The 15772-nt window shown below is 44.0% G+C and overlaps 2 protein-coding genes across 5 annotated transcripts in view; one reads left to right on the top strand and one right to left on the bottom strand.

Moving 5' to 3' along the window:
• Positions 1–12078, top strand: part of LOC112249332 (granule associated Rac and RHOG effector protein 1-like) — a 40749-nt gene extending 28671 nt beyond the window's left edge. For all 4 annotated transcript variants that reach the window (XM_042331002.1, XM_042331004.1, XM_024419183.2 and 1 more), the window contains 12 exons: positions 1523–1735; positions 2975–3115; positions 3459–3554; positions 3701–3862; positions 4653–4811; positions 6186–6283; positions 6606–6731; positions 6935–7995; positions 9134–9299; positions 9608–9745; positions 9884–9962; positions 10162–12078. In XM_042331002.1, coding sequence (XP_042186936.1) covers positions 1523–1735; positions 2975–3115; positions 3459–3554; positions 3701–3862; positions 4653–4811; positions 6186–6283; positions 6606–6731; positions 6935–7995; positions 9134–9299; positions 9608–9745; positions 9884–9962; positions 10162–10479 — 2757 coding nt within the window. In that variant the 3' untranslated portion in view covers positions 10480–12078. The remainder of the gene's footprint in view (positions 1–1522; positions 1736–2974; positions 3116–3458; positions 3555–3700; positions 3863–4652; positions 4812–6185; positions 6284–6605; positions 6732–6934; positions 7996–9133; positions 9300–9607; positions 9746–9883; positions 9963–10161) is intronic.
• Positions 12079–12377: 299 nt separating this feature from the next.
• Positions 12378–13720, bottom strand: ss18l2 (ss18, like 2). The gene is made up of 4 exons (XM_024419209.2): positions 13532–13720; positions 13260–13336; positions 12627–12707; positions 12378–12510 (listed from the first exon to the last, which is right to left on the bottom strand). The coding sequence occupies exons 1-4, from the start codon at positions 13598–13600 to the stop codon at positions 12480–12482; spliced, it is 258 nt and encodes an 85-aa protein (XP_024274977.1). The 5' UTR covers positions 13601–13720; the 3' UTR covers positions 12378–12479.
• Between the last annotated feature and the right edge of the window lie 2052 nt (positions 13721–15772).

The following is a 15772-nucleotide window of genomic DNA, read 5'->3' as shown; positions in this document are numbered from 1 at the left end:
TAATCTGTAATAATAGGGCTTTTGTTACATTCACTGATTAAATGGACTCAATTTGACCGCTAAGAGATTTTGTTAAACAATTCGCCACTCAATTCCTTGACAGCCTACAATTTGTTTGACAGTCTGTATTAGGAAAATGAGGGAAGAGGGACCATATCATTATTCATTGAGCCAGTGTTTGGTATGCATTTGAGAGTGAGGTGTTACCAGTGTTTATACTGTGATTAGCAGTCCAACATAAGCAGCACGTGTTTCTCACCCTCATAACTCATGGATCAGAACCAATACTGCATGTTTGACCAATTTCTTTACGTGAACTGTTATTTGGTCCTATTTCAGAATCAGAGCTGAAGAGGGCTCTAAAGGGTTTGGACTAAGCCTTGGAAATGGTCAGTAAGTCTATAGGCCTAGTCGGTGTCTGTGCCCCCATGATGTGTTAAAGAATGAGGACATCCCAGCCTTGTTGTTCCTGTCTGCTTTTAAACAGGGCGGCATATTTCTGTCCTTAACAACTCAGCCAAAATATATTTTCAGCACGTACCTGAAAAAGAACACTGTGACCACAGTGAGCCGGCTGTGGTGTCCTGTTGCTCTTGTTTTGCTCCTCTTTTTGCTAACTGGACAGCAAACATGTCTGACTCCTACAGCTGTACAATTCTTCACTTATGTAAATGTGAACCTTATTGTTTATATGAGTCACCCGTTGCACAGGGTCTGGGACGGTGCCATCACGATGTGGAAAATCTGCTACACTATTAAGTTGAAGGAGAAGAGCAAACAAACTTTGTAAGCATTGCTAGTGCTTTACGACTACAGTGCTAGGCCTTGGCTCTCAGAGTAGACTGATTTATAACACAAACTGCGCTTCCCAATTATGGTAGAAAGTTATTTGCTGGGGTAACATTGCACTGTAGACTGGTGGAGTTGTGTGGAAAATGAGAGGGCATGTTAACAAGCAGAACATGGCCTTGATATACTTTTTTTTTTTAAATTTAAAAGTTATTTCATCTAGCCTTGTTCAATGTTAGCCTGTCATGTTTTCCATAATGTTCTAACTCTTAAATAGACAATTCTCTCAGTGGCTCACTGTAATCCAGCCTTGAACTGTTTTGTGGTTATAGCCCTTCACAAGTTGTTTTTGTGTTAAATAATGTCATGTTTTCAAGCTGGGTTTTCCTCAAAAAAGAGGAGCGTCTTTAAAGCAGTAAATTGATGCAATGCATGTTATCCTATTTAGATAATCTGATTTTAAGAGGACTCACAGGGTTAACAAAGATCATCGTTTTAAGGAGAATTTAAACATCCAAGTCACTGAAGCCAACATCACTTAAGTTAGTTTCTGAGTAATGAAAAACAAGGAATGCCAAGGCCGTATGCTTTGAGAACTGGTGTTCTTAGAAAACAATGATGAATGATCAAGGCTCCCACTAATGTAATCTTGTCAGGGGTGTGATTTTATTTATTTTTCTCCTGATATTGTCCATATCACAACCTTTAGAATCTTATGTGTTCTCTCCTCCAGGTGCTGGGTCGGTGCTTCCTGACGGTGATGCAGGTGCACTTCCAGTTCCTATCCCAGGCCCTGCAGAAGGTGCAGCCTGTGGCACAGTCGTGCCTGGCGGAAGCCCTTGCCCAGGCCCAGGAGCGACGCAGCAATGTCCGCTCCCAGAGCTCCTGCCCTGGGCCCCTGACGGAGCTGGAGGAGGCCTCACGATCATGGAAGGGTGCAGCCGAGGTATTTAGACATGGAGGCCAGGGCGCCCCCAGGACTCACCAAGGAGCTTCCTGGTGTGACTAGCTGGTGGAAATAGACTGTGTTCAAAATGTGACAAGCTGACTGTTACACATTCCTATGAAATGCAGTCAGCTACCATTCCAGCCACAATTTCCTCCTATTTCCCATTGAGAAGTTTGTGTATACAGTATATGAGCCTGCATTGCTAGTTTTCCCTCTTCCACTTTAAGCTAGGCCTACACATCCCCAAACAAACCCTAGCTAACTGAAATGGAGGCCATTTTGTGAGAGGAGCTAGCTGGTTAATCACGTAGATAATAAAAGTCCCCCTGGCACATTTGGAGCTTTGTTCTGTACAGTGGAGCCAGAATGGAGAATTGTGAGTGGCCTGATTGATCTGTTAAGCCCTGGCATGTGGGGTGTTAGCCCTGAAGGGAACGGGGCTGGATATCCTGCTGGAATGTGCTGCTGCGATATGTCTGGGCTGGGCATGGCTGGGCCTCACTGCAATGTTGGGTAGTCTTCAAAGAGGGAGGCGGTCGGTTTCCCCCCTATAGAAGCAGTTATTCACAAATCTAGGCCCAACACTGTTCTAAAATGTACAATCTACCAGATGTGTGACCGAGTCACAAGCAAGTCAAGGTCCAAGTCTCGAGTAGTCACAAGTAGAATGGGTCGAGAGTCAAGTCCAAGTCGTGCATTCTAAGTGTGAGTCAAGTAATGAAAAAAAATTAATCTATACATGCAATGACTGTGGTAGCCTCTAAATGTCTGTTAGAGGCTACCAGACAGCACTTTTCATTATTTTGTCTACAACACACTTTGATTATGTAATAATTCATTTTAACAACATATTCCTAATGCAAACTTCATAAATAAATAATACATTTCAAGCTATTTTGACATACCAAAAGACCAGTACGCCTATACTAGTAATTAATGCCTGCTCGCCAAACAATTTTGGCCGCTGGATATTTATGGCAATCCGCTCTCCATACGGTTTGACATTTGCACTGCACCCAATCCTACAGCTCTACAGAAAATCGTCAATCTGTTCGTTGGCTCATTGGTTCTCAAATTTTTGACCCACAACCCCAAAAGCAGTGGTTTAAAAAGTTTACCCCATGCATGTACATTTTGTTTATTTTATTATTTGACCCCTTTTGTGTAAGGGTTGTACTAGGGTATGTGATGCTGTGTGTAAACTGCTCTGTGACCTGAGACTATGCTGTGTTCCAGGCCACAGGACGTCTGAGGGAGAGGGGACGTGACGGCTGCCTGGCAGGCATCCAGATCCAGCAGCTCTTCTGCTCCAACAACCCCAACATCCCTGATCACCATCTGAAGGAGCTCAACATGAAGATCGACAATGCCTTACAGGTAGATGGCGCACGCGGCAGGACCACCACAGCCTTGGTCAATGTCTGAAATGACACCCTATTCCCCAATATAGGCTTGTGCACTGCTTTTGACCAGAGCCTTATTCCTGGTCATTTTCCCTGTAAAGTGCAATATTTTTAATCAGGGCTCTGGTCAATAGTATTGCACTATATATGGAATAGGGTGCCATTTCTAACTGGGTCCCTTGTGCCTTACAGAGCAAAGGCTGCTTCAAATCAACGTGTTGATGGCTTGGATATGAAAGGACTGGATGAAGCGATAGCTAGCCTGACTTAATTACATGTTAATTTTACACAAATGATATTCTCTTTCCTCTCGCCAGGCTTATAAAGCGGCACTAGAAAGTATGGGCCACAGTGAATATGCACTGAAAGCTGGCTTTCACCTCAATCCCAAATCTGTGGAGGCAGCTTTACAGGTATATTTACTCTAAGCACAGGATGTATTACAGCTCATTAGGAAAGGTAAAGCCTTGTATTATAGTGGCTGTGATAAGAGCAAAACCCTGCCTCTAACCTATTTGTACATCCTGTGTCTGCGCCGGTCTCTCTGTCTACTATGTAGGGCTGCTGCAGTGAGGCGGAGGCCCAGCAGGCTGGCAGGATGCAGACCATCTCCCAGCCCATTCAATGTGAGCTGCCCACCATACCTGTGCAGATTGGCGCCCACTTCCTCAAAGGAGTGTCCTTCAACGAATCGGCGGCTGACAACCTCAAACTGAAAACGGTATGTCTGTTATGGAGGACTTGATGTTATAGAATGTTCAGATATTGCATAGAACATATATGATTGTCATGTTAAATCGGGAGTCATCAGCTTGGGAGTCATATTCAGCTCTATTCATTACATTTCTATCTACAACATTGTAAATACACCCCTGGCCTTGGCTCGCTGGCATCCTGGCGCTAGGCTACTGTGATGGGTGGTTTCCTAAGTCTTTCATAGTTTGACCTTGCTGACCAGAATGGGTCACTCTGCTCTCTCTAGGAAGTTAGAGCCACTTAGACGGTAATTTCAACCTCTGATGACTTACGTGGGCTGTGAGTTTTGTATTTGGCAAGGCTTTAATATTTTGATGTGGATGTCTTAACACTTATTCCATGGTACATCTGATGCCTTGGGTCTGGATAGAATCAGCATCTGCTTCGTTAGTTTACAGTGAGATTCTCCCCCAGTCTATGGGACAAAACTATCTGTCAGTTATCTGACTCACCATTTACTGGATTCAGAAATAACAGCATGTTCATCAGGACCCTTTAAACTAGAGAGCCTAGACACTTTAACAAGAGGGGACTTTGTAGTTGCTACTGTTTCCTGTTCTGGTCTATGTTAGTGTTTTAGAAGAGATGAATAGGACCCCCACACTCACTATTGCTCCACCATACCTTTTTTATTTGGCAAAAAAATGAACAAAGTTTCAATCCAAAGTGGATCTTTGTCAGGTCCACATTACTGCTGCTGATGCAAAGCACTAGTCTTGTGTTTTCACACCGGCCACCCTGTTTTGTATCCTCAGCACACCATGTTGCAGCTCATTAAAGAGGCAGTGGGGCAGAACGGAGTGACCCCCCGGGATGACTCCCCCGTCACAGAGGTCCTCAACCAGGTCTGCCCTTCCAGCTGGAGAATGGCCTGCAAGACCGCCGTCCAGTTACTGTTCGCTCAGGCGGGACTGGTGAGTACAAAGCACCACTTAAGATGTCAACAAGGGCATCAAAGTCACCCAGCTTAAAATACTTGTCTCGTTTAGATGTCAACATAAACTGTTGTCTCATCTTAAATTAGCTGATGGATTGTTTTGCTTTAGCAGTACGGCCATGTGGTTCAACCAACTTCACTTATTTTATGAAAAGGTAAAGGAATATTTAATTTGTTAGAGGTCCCTGCCTTGAGCAGATTCACTAACTCTAAAGCCTCTGCTTAGTGAAGCCTCTACATTATAGCTCTGGGCCAGGCTGCAAGTTGTAGTCTATTGTAACCTTGAGGCCATTGTTTGGGAGGTGTGTAATCGAGATGATGGGAAGGTATGTTGGGTTCCTTTGAATGGCCAAGAGGTGTAAACAAACTCATTGTAGACACACAGTGAAGCCAACATTCCTGCAGCATCTGGGTAAAGGATGGGGTCATCTGGTTGGATCTTCAAACAGATCTCTGGCTGTTCACTTTGAAATGAGTCTCCCCCAGCCAACAGAGAGAAAGCAGCAGTCATCCACTACTCTACTTTGTTTAGTTCCTCAGTGTGATCTGTAATATTTAGTGCGTCAGGCCTGGGGAGTGTTCTTATCCACCCATCAGCAGCGCTGTGTATAAAACAATCCCTAGTGGTGGATGGGAGCTTTATATGAACTCCTTATCTGAGCTATGAGCTCTGAAGAACAGACAGTGGGACCCTGCATAGCAGCCTAAGAGGAGACTACTTTCTCTTAACATTATTCATAGTGGATCTGCCAGACAGTGAAAATGGCTTTGTTCTTTCTGGGACATTAATTTTCAGATTCTCAACACCTGAATTGGCCAATTCTCCTCTTTTGGGAGCCTATGCTGCTGCATCTCGCTCTTGTTTTTCTCTCTCTACCTGTTACCTTGAGTCTGGGACCTGGTGGGTGTGGTGGTATGTTTCTCACAGGCCTGGACTCAGCCCTCTGACTGCCCAGGGGTCCTGAGGATACACCTGCTATATAAATAACAATAGGCTGACTTCCTGTGAGACAGGAAGGGTCCTCCCTCTCCAAGTTGCATTTATCTAGAAGGTAGAGCCTCTTTCAAAGAACTACTGGAAAATATTGGGCTGGATATCTGGAAGCATGTATATTTGTTGTTCACCCAAAGTAGCTTGAATTGTAGCTTGAATTGCCTATTATTTTAGAGGAGACTGATGTGTTAGAGTACCAATTTCTTTCCACAATATCTGCTTTGCTTACAGTCAGAGTTGAGAGAAAAAAAAGGGCCAATATAATCGTGTAGAATTGCTTGCACAAGCGTAGCTGACTGTGAGGGAATGCATTCTATTAGAAGCTGTGCTGATGCAGCTCTCTGACTGTGTGGACAGGTGGTTGTTGACACTGCTCAGATGGAGAACAAGGAAGCCTATGCTCCACAGATTGCTCTGGAGGGCTCCAGAGTTGTGGTACAAGTACCCTCCACATGGTGAGTAGGATTATTCATATTTGTCTCTTCTGCCCTCTGTGGAAAAACAATCTGCTTGCTTTACAGGTCCAAAAAATTATTTGGCAAATAAATGTAGCATGCTTTACAGTTTTATCTTAGCAAGGGAATTCCAAGTATTCAGAATCCTTAGACATACAATTGGCTAAATCAGCAAACTACATACTTTCTATCTGCATAAGCCAACACTGAACTCAATCAACTATCACATTTGGACAGTAAAGTGAAGTATTAACAGACCCATAAATGTATTTGTTATGTTGGACATGCCAGTCGTGCTGTGTCCTGACTGTCCTGTGTGTAGGTGCCTGAAAGAGGACCCAGCCACCATGTCTCTGTTGCAGCGGAGTCTGGACCCAGAGAAGACCCTCGGCCTGGTGGACGTGCTATATACCGCCGTCTTTGACATCAATAGGTGGAAGGAGTGCAAGTGAGTGGATGTATATTGTCCAAGGCATTTGCATTTTTAATTCCTAGAAAGAATCAACCTGCTGTGTGTTCACATTGGCATGGGCTGACAGAGGTATAGCCCTCATTCTCAAGCTTTAGTTTACATTTGCCCTGATAGAAAATCTAGCTAGCTGTTGTAATTTTCCATGTCATTGAATGCTTATGTATCTTCTCCCTCCACAGAGAACAGGCCTTGCCCACCATTCAGATGCAGTTACAGCGGGAGAGCCCTGACTACGGGATGCAGGTAGACCTGCCTCCTGGAAATGGCTCCAAAGCCCCCAGTGGACTGCCCAAAACTATCTCCAAGCTAACTTCCAAATTCACGAAGAAGGCCTCTTCTAGCTCTGTGTCCAGTGGTGGTGGGGGCAGCTACTCCATTCCCAGCACCCCATCCCATAGCATGCTCTCCTCTAGCAGCAGCTCTGAAGACCAGCAGTTTAAGAGCCTGGGTCACGCAGTAGATGGAAGACTGCAGAGCATCTTACAGCTGGGCAACCTGTCCAGCAACCCAGACCCCACCCAGCCCCAGAACGGTTCAGTGTGTGACGACCAGGGCATGAACCTCCCCACGGACCAGGAGATGCAGGACGTCATTGACTTTCTCTCAGGTTTCAATATGGGCAAGTCCCAGCAAGCCTCCCCACTGGTCAAAAGGAGGAACTCTGTAGCGTCTGCCAACGCCGCCGAGCTGAAGCCCCCGAGCGGAGCCACCGACCGAACCCCAACCTCTCAAGCTGTCTCCCACAGTTCACTGCAGCCCCCTACCCAGAGTATTCCCCAGCATCAGCAGCCAGTGCAGCAGCAACAGCCACCACCACCACAGCAGCCCTCCCAGCAGGTACTGCAGTACTACCAACACCTCCTCCAGCCTATTGGTCAGCAGCAGCATGCTCCACCTCACCTGCCCTCCCAACAGCCTCCACCCCAGGCTCTTCCCCAGCAGAGAGTGCCAAGCAAGTGGCTGAGTGGTTCCAGCCAGCAGCAGCCTCCTCCCCAGGGCCCCCCTCCCCCATCAGGGCTCTCCCCCCTGGGGCCAATTGGCCAGTGGGGCTCACCTGGCCTCCCAGACCTGAGCTCGGACCTGTACAGCCTGGGGCTGGTCAGCACCTACATGGACAGTGTCATGACTGAGATGCTGGGGCAGAAGCCACAAGGTCCACGCAACAACACCTGGCCCAACAGGGACCAGAACGAGGGGGTGTTTGGTGTGCTGGGAGACACTTTGCCCTTTGACCCCGCAGGTGAGTCATTTTTATCCCTTATCCACAAACCCAGATAACACTCTGGGTTCCTCTGACTAATGTGGGTTGTGTTCAGTAGGGAGTGAACCTTTTGGAACAGAGAGAAACTGGGAGGTACTATGGTGTTCCTCACTGAACATAACCTAGGTGGTTGATAATAACACGTCAGAGCAGTGTGTGATCTGCATATTGTCATGTTGAAGGATGCAGTCGACTACAAAGACTCCATATAATAACAATGAAAGTTGGCTCCTTCCTGCACATCGTTGGTCAAAGTGTAGCCAGGGTGAGATCCAGTGTCTTGACCTCCGATAAAGAAAAGCGGCCTCCTTTAGGACAGTGTTATTCCCCCTCCCTCCACATTATCAGTAGGTTGTCTGGGTTGTGGTGGTGAGGCAGGCAGCTCACAGCCTCCAGGTATTCCATGGTAGGAGAGAACTGTGTCAGCAGTGGGGCTTGGAGCTGTGTTGACTGGGCTGTTTCATTACAAAGACCGAGAAGGAAAAAGGAAATACTACTGTTTAGCACTGCAGTCATTATGCCTGGAGAGGATATGTTGCTTTTGATTTTTCTTGGGGTTTTGTGGTTTGGAGATGTGCTTACATAATCTCATTGTAACCATTAAAGCCATTTGGGGTGGTGATATTTCGCTGACAAAGATTTATGATCTAGTCTGTCTGATTTCCATACGATTTCCTGAATGAATAGCGGCCATTATCTTGTGCAACCTGAGGAAGTGAAAAACCTTCATAGTCACATTTGCCATTCAGATACATTTTCACAAACTCTGAACTACAGGACCTTACTAGCCTCTCCAAATGTCGTCTCTAGTCTCTCCAAATGCACTGTAAGTGTAGGTTGTCTGACAGTGAGCAGCTGTCTCCCCCCCCCAACCCCCAGAAGTTCTGATGTTATAATTTTAAATGTTATGCTGAATTTACAATGTCAGTTGCTGTTTTTACAGTGCAGCAGACTCTTTTTATTTCAGAGCAGAGGCCATTGTGTTCAGCTGGCTTACGGCTATTGTGCTTTTTCTGCTATGGTAGACAGTCTGACTGAATGGATTGAGCTGTGGGGTACACACACAGAAAAGCTGAGGATGTTAAACTGAACTGTGTTTTCTCTCTTTCATATGCAGTTGGCTCTGACCCTGAGTTTGCGCGTTACGTTGCCGGAGTCAGCCAGGCCATGCAGCAGAAACGGCAGGTGCAGCACATCCGTCGACCCAGCAACACCCGCGGCAACTGGCCCGTCTCTGATGAGCAGCACAGGACCTGGTCCCACCCAGAGTACTACAGTGAGGGGTACGTTCCCCAATCACAATCAACACCTAACATCTCATTGATACACACATCTCTGTATATGGCATATGGCTCTATATAGTCTGCCAAAAGTACTACAGGGTACGTTCATTCAAGGCTCTATACACCACTCCATCTCACATGACACATGCCTACTAGTACAATTTATTCACACCTCTTTGTATATAACATCTCTCTAGAAAGTATGCCAATCAATCTTACATGCCTGTTAGTGACGTTCGATTTGTAAGAACAAGATGTTCATAGTGTTTCAGGTAGTTCTGACTGAGAATGCCACTTATGTGAAACAGGGAGGTGGTCCACAGCAGCTGGTCAGCCAATCAGGGAGACTCTGCCAGCTCCAGTGATGAGACGTCCTCAGCCAATGGGGACAGCCTGTTCTCCATGTTCTCTGGACCTGATCTTGTTGCAGCCGTCAAACAAAGAAGGTACAACTGAGTCACCATGTATTAAATGTACACCATAGTATATTACTGTTCTTTTGGTTTCCCTACAACCTGTTTTGTTATTCATGATGTGAACTATCAATATTGTGCTGTAGAGCTTCATGTCTCTTCTGCCTGTAGAAAACACAGCTGTGGTGAGCAGGAGGTGTGTACCCTTCCCTCTCCTCCCCTCCATCACTTGGGAGATGATAATAACCAGGTAAGGAAAGTGTGTGTACTTAAGAGTCTGTGGGCAGTACAGTAATTGGGCCAGAAAATTGAAGCCTCTATCATTAACTGAATCTGTATATATGATTTATATTGAATCTCTTTAAATGTTAACATGTACCCCCTTTTATTTATTTTTGCTAAAGATCTTGTATTGATCAACTCCCATTTCCATCCATTTTACTCCACAGGAAAGCAAAACTAAAACTTGGCCGCCGAAGGCCCCATGGCAGCACTCCACTCACACTCAACACAACACCATGCCCAATCCAAGCTCTTCCCTGTACCAGATGAACATCCCTTCCAGCCAATGGAGTGATTCCATGCAGATGTTGCAGTCTCCGGTGTGGTCCACTGCCAGTGACTGCCCTCCCTCCACTGGGATCTCCTCTGGCTTCTCTCCCTATACCCAGCAGCATCAGCAACAACAGCACAAACCCATCAGCAAGGGCTTTAAATCCTTCCCCATCAAACATGAGCACAGGCCCTCTTACCTTAACCAGTACTGATACAGACTAAACAAATGAGTCCATTGGCATGGTAGAATACCTGTAGCTGTATTTCTGAAGCAAGTTCCGCTGTGACCATTAGTAATGTTGCCCTTTTGGAATAACCATTAAATTGAACAGTCGTAAGTATGTGTTTTCAGGCAAAATTGCATTGTTCATACTGGCTTAACATTTTGTATGTGTTTTCAGGCAAAATTGCATTGTTCATACTGACTTAACATTTTGTATGTATTTTTCCATTTCAAACACCCCCTATTTGAATAAGACATTCTAAACTGCCATGTAAAAGCTGTAAGCAATGCATGTCATCCTGGCAGCATTTAGTCTGCCTGATAAAGTTTATACTGTGTTTCCTCAGACGAGCTTGAAACATGCACGGCCATCATCCACTTTTCTTCTCCTTCTGAAAATGTGTAAGGGATAAGATTTTAGGGGGTGGGCTCTAAACGAGGCACTCTAGTTTTCCCCGTAATTGTATACTGTCTACATAGCTGTAACTGCCAAATCTCATGTAAGATGACTCAGACTACAGCTAACATCTACTGTTCCATAGCTTGTAAATTACTGAAGTTGAAATATAAATAATAATTTACTACTTTTTATTAAGAGGCTTTGAGCAGGCTCAGCATAAATATTATAATCATTGCAGAGGTGTAATTGAAAAAAAATACTACTTTTTCAACAACTGACAGAGTAAAAGATATATAGCAGTAACTATGTGCCATGTTGGTATTAATAGCACTTGCATAATATTATTTTCCAACCAAAGTGTTGTTCAGAAGATAAATGGTGCTGAAGAGAAGTCAGTTTATTAATAAAGTTACGAGCCCTAGAGCATTAGGGAAAGTCTTTATGATCAAAAAGCGCATTCATTTCCTTTTCTTTCCCCGATTGGCAGTAACTCAAACCTGTTTGTTCCTTTAAAATACAATATTTTCATGTACAAATATTGACAGTATTAATCTTATTTTTGTATTTTCTTACATGTTCTACAATTACTGTATGTTACTTAACACAATCTCCCCCCCAAGATGTGAAGGCACATTCATTTCTTTAGTTCAGAGTTTAACTACACCATATCTATAAAGGTTACCAAATATGCCATTATAAACACTAAAACATTGTGTAGGGTATTTTTTTTTTTGCCCATGTTTCTTCAGTTTCTACGGCTACGGGCTGTATTTAAAGGCCCGGAATGTTAACTTTTTGTGATGTTTGCAGATGCCAATGTTGCCTGTATTTATGAAATGACACAATGTTTTCTGAAAACTAACATACCATGTTTACAGAGATGTTTGCTGTATGAATATCTTTTTATAGTTCTGTGCTTTGCACAATCAAAATATAGGGTTTGTTGCATTGTCTGTGTTATTTCCCAAACTTTTGCTGCCTTTTTTTTAAATTTTATTTTTTACATCTTTAAAGACCTTGGACTGTAACCGTTAGCATTTTTTAGCTGTGGCATCTACAAAAAAGTTACCCTTGACAGAAGATATGAAGGGGGACTGCTTGGCTTCTTGTTCTCTTGAGCTGGCAACTGAATCTTCCCAAGTGTACCAGCAATGCAACAAAAATGAATAAAAATTACTAGCAATTGAATATTGTATTTTCTAAGACTTCATGCATGATCCTTTTATTTGAGGGGTGACAGGCTGCCTAGTAGGCTGTTGTACATCTACTTTTAACTAGCAGGCTTTAAGTCAGAACTTTGCTGTAACATCTTTTACCTTAAGTCCACTGAACTGCAACCCTTGTCAGTAATATAATAGCCATTGTCCAAGGCTACCCCTAGTAGTGACTTACCCACGAACTGACCTGTTGGGAGTAATGATGATATTCTGCAAAAGCTCAATATGCCCAAACTCTAAATGCACCTTGTGTTACTTTACAGCAGTAGGTCAGGAAAAAAATAGCAACATTTATTTTCAATAAAATGATAGCTGTGAATCAATTCAGAGGAAATTGCCTATGTATGATGGCTTTATGTCCATTCTGAGCTGTCAATGTTGGTTCCTCTCCATTGGTGGGGATCTGAAAATTGGAATCTGAGTCAATTTGCAACCCGTCACTGGTTAACATCGACAAACAAAACAATGGTCAAGCAATGAATGTAGCTGGTTGCATTTTCATTGAGGGACAAAACATACGTTTGTGGTTGGAGCCAAGTTTGGCTGGCGTCTGCTATGGTTCCCAGGTAAACAATGTTGCGGTGCAAGATCTGTTGATATCTGGTGGAGAAAAAGTTGTTTACAGTATGGTAGTTAAAACACAGCAGGGAGGCCAACCCTATTCCTCAGCACCACCATAATTATTTACTCATCAGGAACTTAATTGTATTTGTCACAGGTGTACACCTTACCATGAGATGCTTACTTACAAGCCCTTAACCAACAATGCAGTTTACTTTAAGTAAATATTTTACTGAGTCAATGTGCGGGGTACAGGTTAGTCGATGTGCATGTTGGTAGGGTTAAAGTAACTATGCATAGATAACAGCAAGTCTGTTAAGAACACATTCTTATTTACAATGCTGGGCCAATTGTACACCGCCCTATGGGACTCCCAATCACGGCCAGATATGATACAGCCTGGATTTGAACCAGGGACTGTAGTGACATCTTGCACTGAGATGCAGTGCCTTAGAACACTGCACCACTCTGAATCGGGTGTGTTTATATAGAGCTGGTTAAAAACCTGCAAACCCAATAGCTCCAGGAGAAGGGTTGACATCACCAACTCTAGGGGAAATAACACATAGATATGGATGAAGTTGAACTTACTGTACACATTCCATTGCGCGTCCTTTTTGCATGTACTCTGTGATGCACCTTACGAGCTGGTCATTTTCGTCCAGTAACTGAAAGTTGGAAAATATGAAACACTTTTAACACAGCTGGAAACTTGTTTACCGAAGCTACCACCTTGTATGATAGAATGTAGGCCAAATAACAAACCAGCTGTACAGCTAGCTAATGAGCTAGACACAGTTGTAAACATTCTAGCTAAATGCTACACAGATTAACATAACAAACTGATAGCTAACGTTACTTACTCTTTGGATGGTTTCTTGGTTGATCTGAGCTTTTCCTCTATGTCTTTTCGGTACAAAAGCAACAGACATTTTGAGTTACATTGAATGACAAACGTTAGACAGTGGCTGTGACTACGACTGGGCTAATATTAGCTAGCTAGAGGACATCCACCATCTTTGCTCGTACTGCCTGGGATTTTCGGTCGTCACCTTACCACAGCCACGAAGTTATAAACCCCGCCCATTTCTACAATTTATCCTCTTAACCACTAATTTTAAGCCTAACCCAAACCTTAAATTATGACCCAAAAGTCCATTTTTGTTTTTATGATTTTTTACGATATAGCCATCATGACTTTGCGGCTGTGGTAACTAGTGGAAACGGATTTTCGTTTATTTCTTAGTCGAAAATGTACCAGTTCAATTTCAATCCATCGTCCCTTACCCTGAGGATCCTGCTAACCTGTGGATAGGCTAATTGATCAAATCAAATCAAATTGTATTAGTCACACGCCGAATTCAAAAGGTGTCGACCTTACAGTGAAATGCTTGCTTAGGACCCCCTAACCAACAATGCAGTTAAAAAAATACTGATAAGAATAAGGAATAAAAGTAACAAGTAATTAAAGAGCAGCAGCAAAATAGCGAGACTGTATACAGTGGGTACTGGTACAGAGTCAATGCGCTGGGGCACCGTTTAGTTGAGGTAATATGTACATGTAGGTAGAGTTATTAAAGTGACTATGCATAGATGATAACAACCGAGAGTAGCAGCGGCTTAAAGGGGGTGGGGGGCTATATAAATAGTCTGGGTGCCATTTGATTAGGTGTTCAGGAGTCTTATGGCTCAGGGGTTGAAGCTGTTTAGAAGCCTCTTGGACCTAGACCTGGCGCTCCGATACTGCTTGCAGTGCGGAAGTATAGAGAACAGTCTATGACTAGGGTGGCTGGAGTCTTGGGGCCTTCCTCTGACACCACCTGGTATAGAGGTCCTGGATGGCAGGAAGTTGCAATACCAGGCAGTGATGGTGCAGCAGTAGAACCTTTTGAGGATCTGAGGACCCATGCCAAATCTTTTCAGTCTCCTGACGGGAAGTAGGTAATGTCGTGTCCTCTTCACGACTGCCTTGGTGTGCTTGGACCATGTTAGTTTGTTGGGGATGTAGACACCAAGGAACTTGAAGCTCTCGGTCCTCTTTTTCCTGTAGTCCACAATCATCTCCTTAGTCTTGATCACATTGAGGGAGAGGTTGTTGTCCTGGCACCACACGGCCAGGTCTCTGACCTCCCTATAGGCTGTCTTGTTGTGTCATCGGCAAACTTAATGTGTTGGGAGTCATGCCTGGCCATGCAGTCATGAGTGAACAAGGAGTACAGGAGGGGCCCCTGTGTTGAGGATCAGCGTGGAGGATGTGTTGTTACCTATCCTTACCACCTGGGGGTGGCCCGTCAGGAAGTCCAGTTGCAGAGGGAGGTGTTTAGTCCAAGGGCCATTAGCTTATTGATGAGCTTTGAGGGCACTATGGTGTTGAACGCTGAGCTGAGTCAATGAACAGCATTCTCACATAGGTTTCTTTTGTTTAGGTGGGAAAAGGCAGTGTGGAGTGCAATAGAGATTGCGTCATCTGTGGATCTGTTGGGGCGCTATGCAAATTGGAGTGGGTCTAGGTTTCCTGGGTTAATGGTGTTGATGTGAGCCATGACGAGCCTTTCGAAGCACTTCATGGCTACAGACGTGAGTGCTACGGATCGGTAGTCGTTTAGGCAGGTTACCTTAGTGTACTTGGGCACATAGCTTCCGCTATATCGCTATCATCTATCCAGTTGTTGGAAAGAAGTAGGATGAGAAGTAGCTAGGGAGTGAAGTGAAAAAAACAGTCAAGGCCCGTGCTAGTGCGCATGTCAAAATCTAATGTTTGTAAACAAACTACTGAAACTTCAGAAAAACTCAACCCAATGCTTTCCACAGAAGCGTGTCTATAAAAATAACTCAAATAGATATCCTAACTACATATACATGTTCCCCCTTCTCTAGAAAAGACCATAAACATATTTAAAATAGTAACTGAAGTCAGAACCCTAAAGAGTAATTATAAAACATGGACATACAAAAATGCTATGAGCATGGAAGGTTTGGTAGAAGGCAATAATTACATTTCTCGTAAAATCTTGAAAAATATGTGAACTGAGTAGTGTAGAACATGCAGTGTCCACAATTCTTGGAAGGCAACTCTTGACTATCAATATAATAAAACAAGGAAA

The sequence above is a fragment of the Oncorhynchus tshawytscha genome, linkage group LG12 (assembly GCF_018296145.1).
Source record: "Oncorhynchus tshawytscha isolate Ot180627B linkage group LG12, Otsh_v2.0, whole genome shotgun sequence".
NCBI classification, from domain to species: Eukaryota; Metazoa; Chordata; class Actinopteri; order Salmoniformes; family Salmonidae; genus Oncorhynchus; species Oncorhynchus tshawytscha.
The sequence above is the reverse complement of the archived record's forward strand: the minus strand, read 5'-3'. Positions and strand labels throughout refer to the sequence as shown.

Excerpts from the sequence above, each read along its gene's own strand:
- ss18l2 (XM_024419209.2), bottom strand. The coding sequence starts at position 13,600 with ATGTCTGTTGCTTTTGTACCGAAAAGACATAGAGGAAAAGCTCAGATC. Across the intron at positions 13,337-13,531 it reads ACCAAGAAACCATCCAAAGA|TTACTGGACGAAAATGACCA; the intron begins GTAAGTAACGTT and ends TCCAACTTTCAG. Across the intron at positions 12,708-13,259 it reads CGCGCAATGGAATGTGTACA|ATATCAACAGATCTTGCACC; the intron begins GTAAGTTCAACT and ends TTTCTCCACCAG.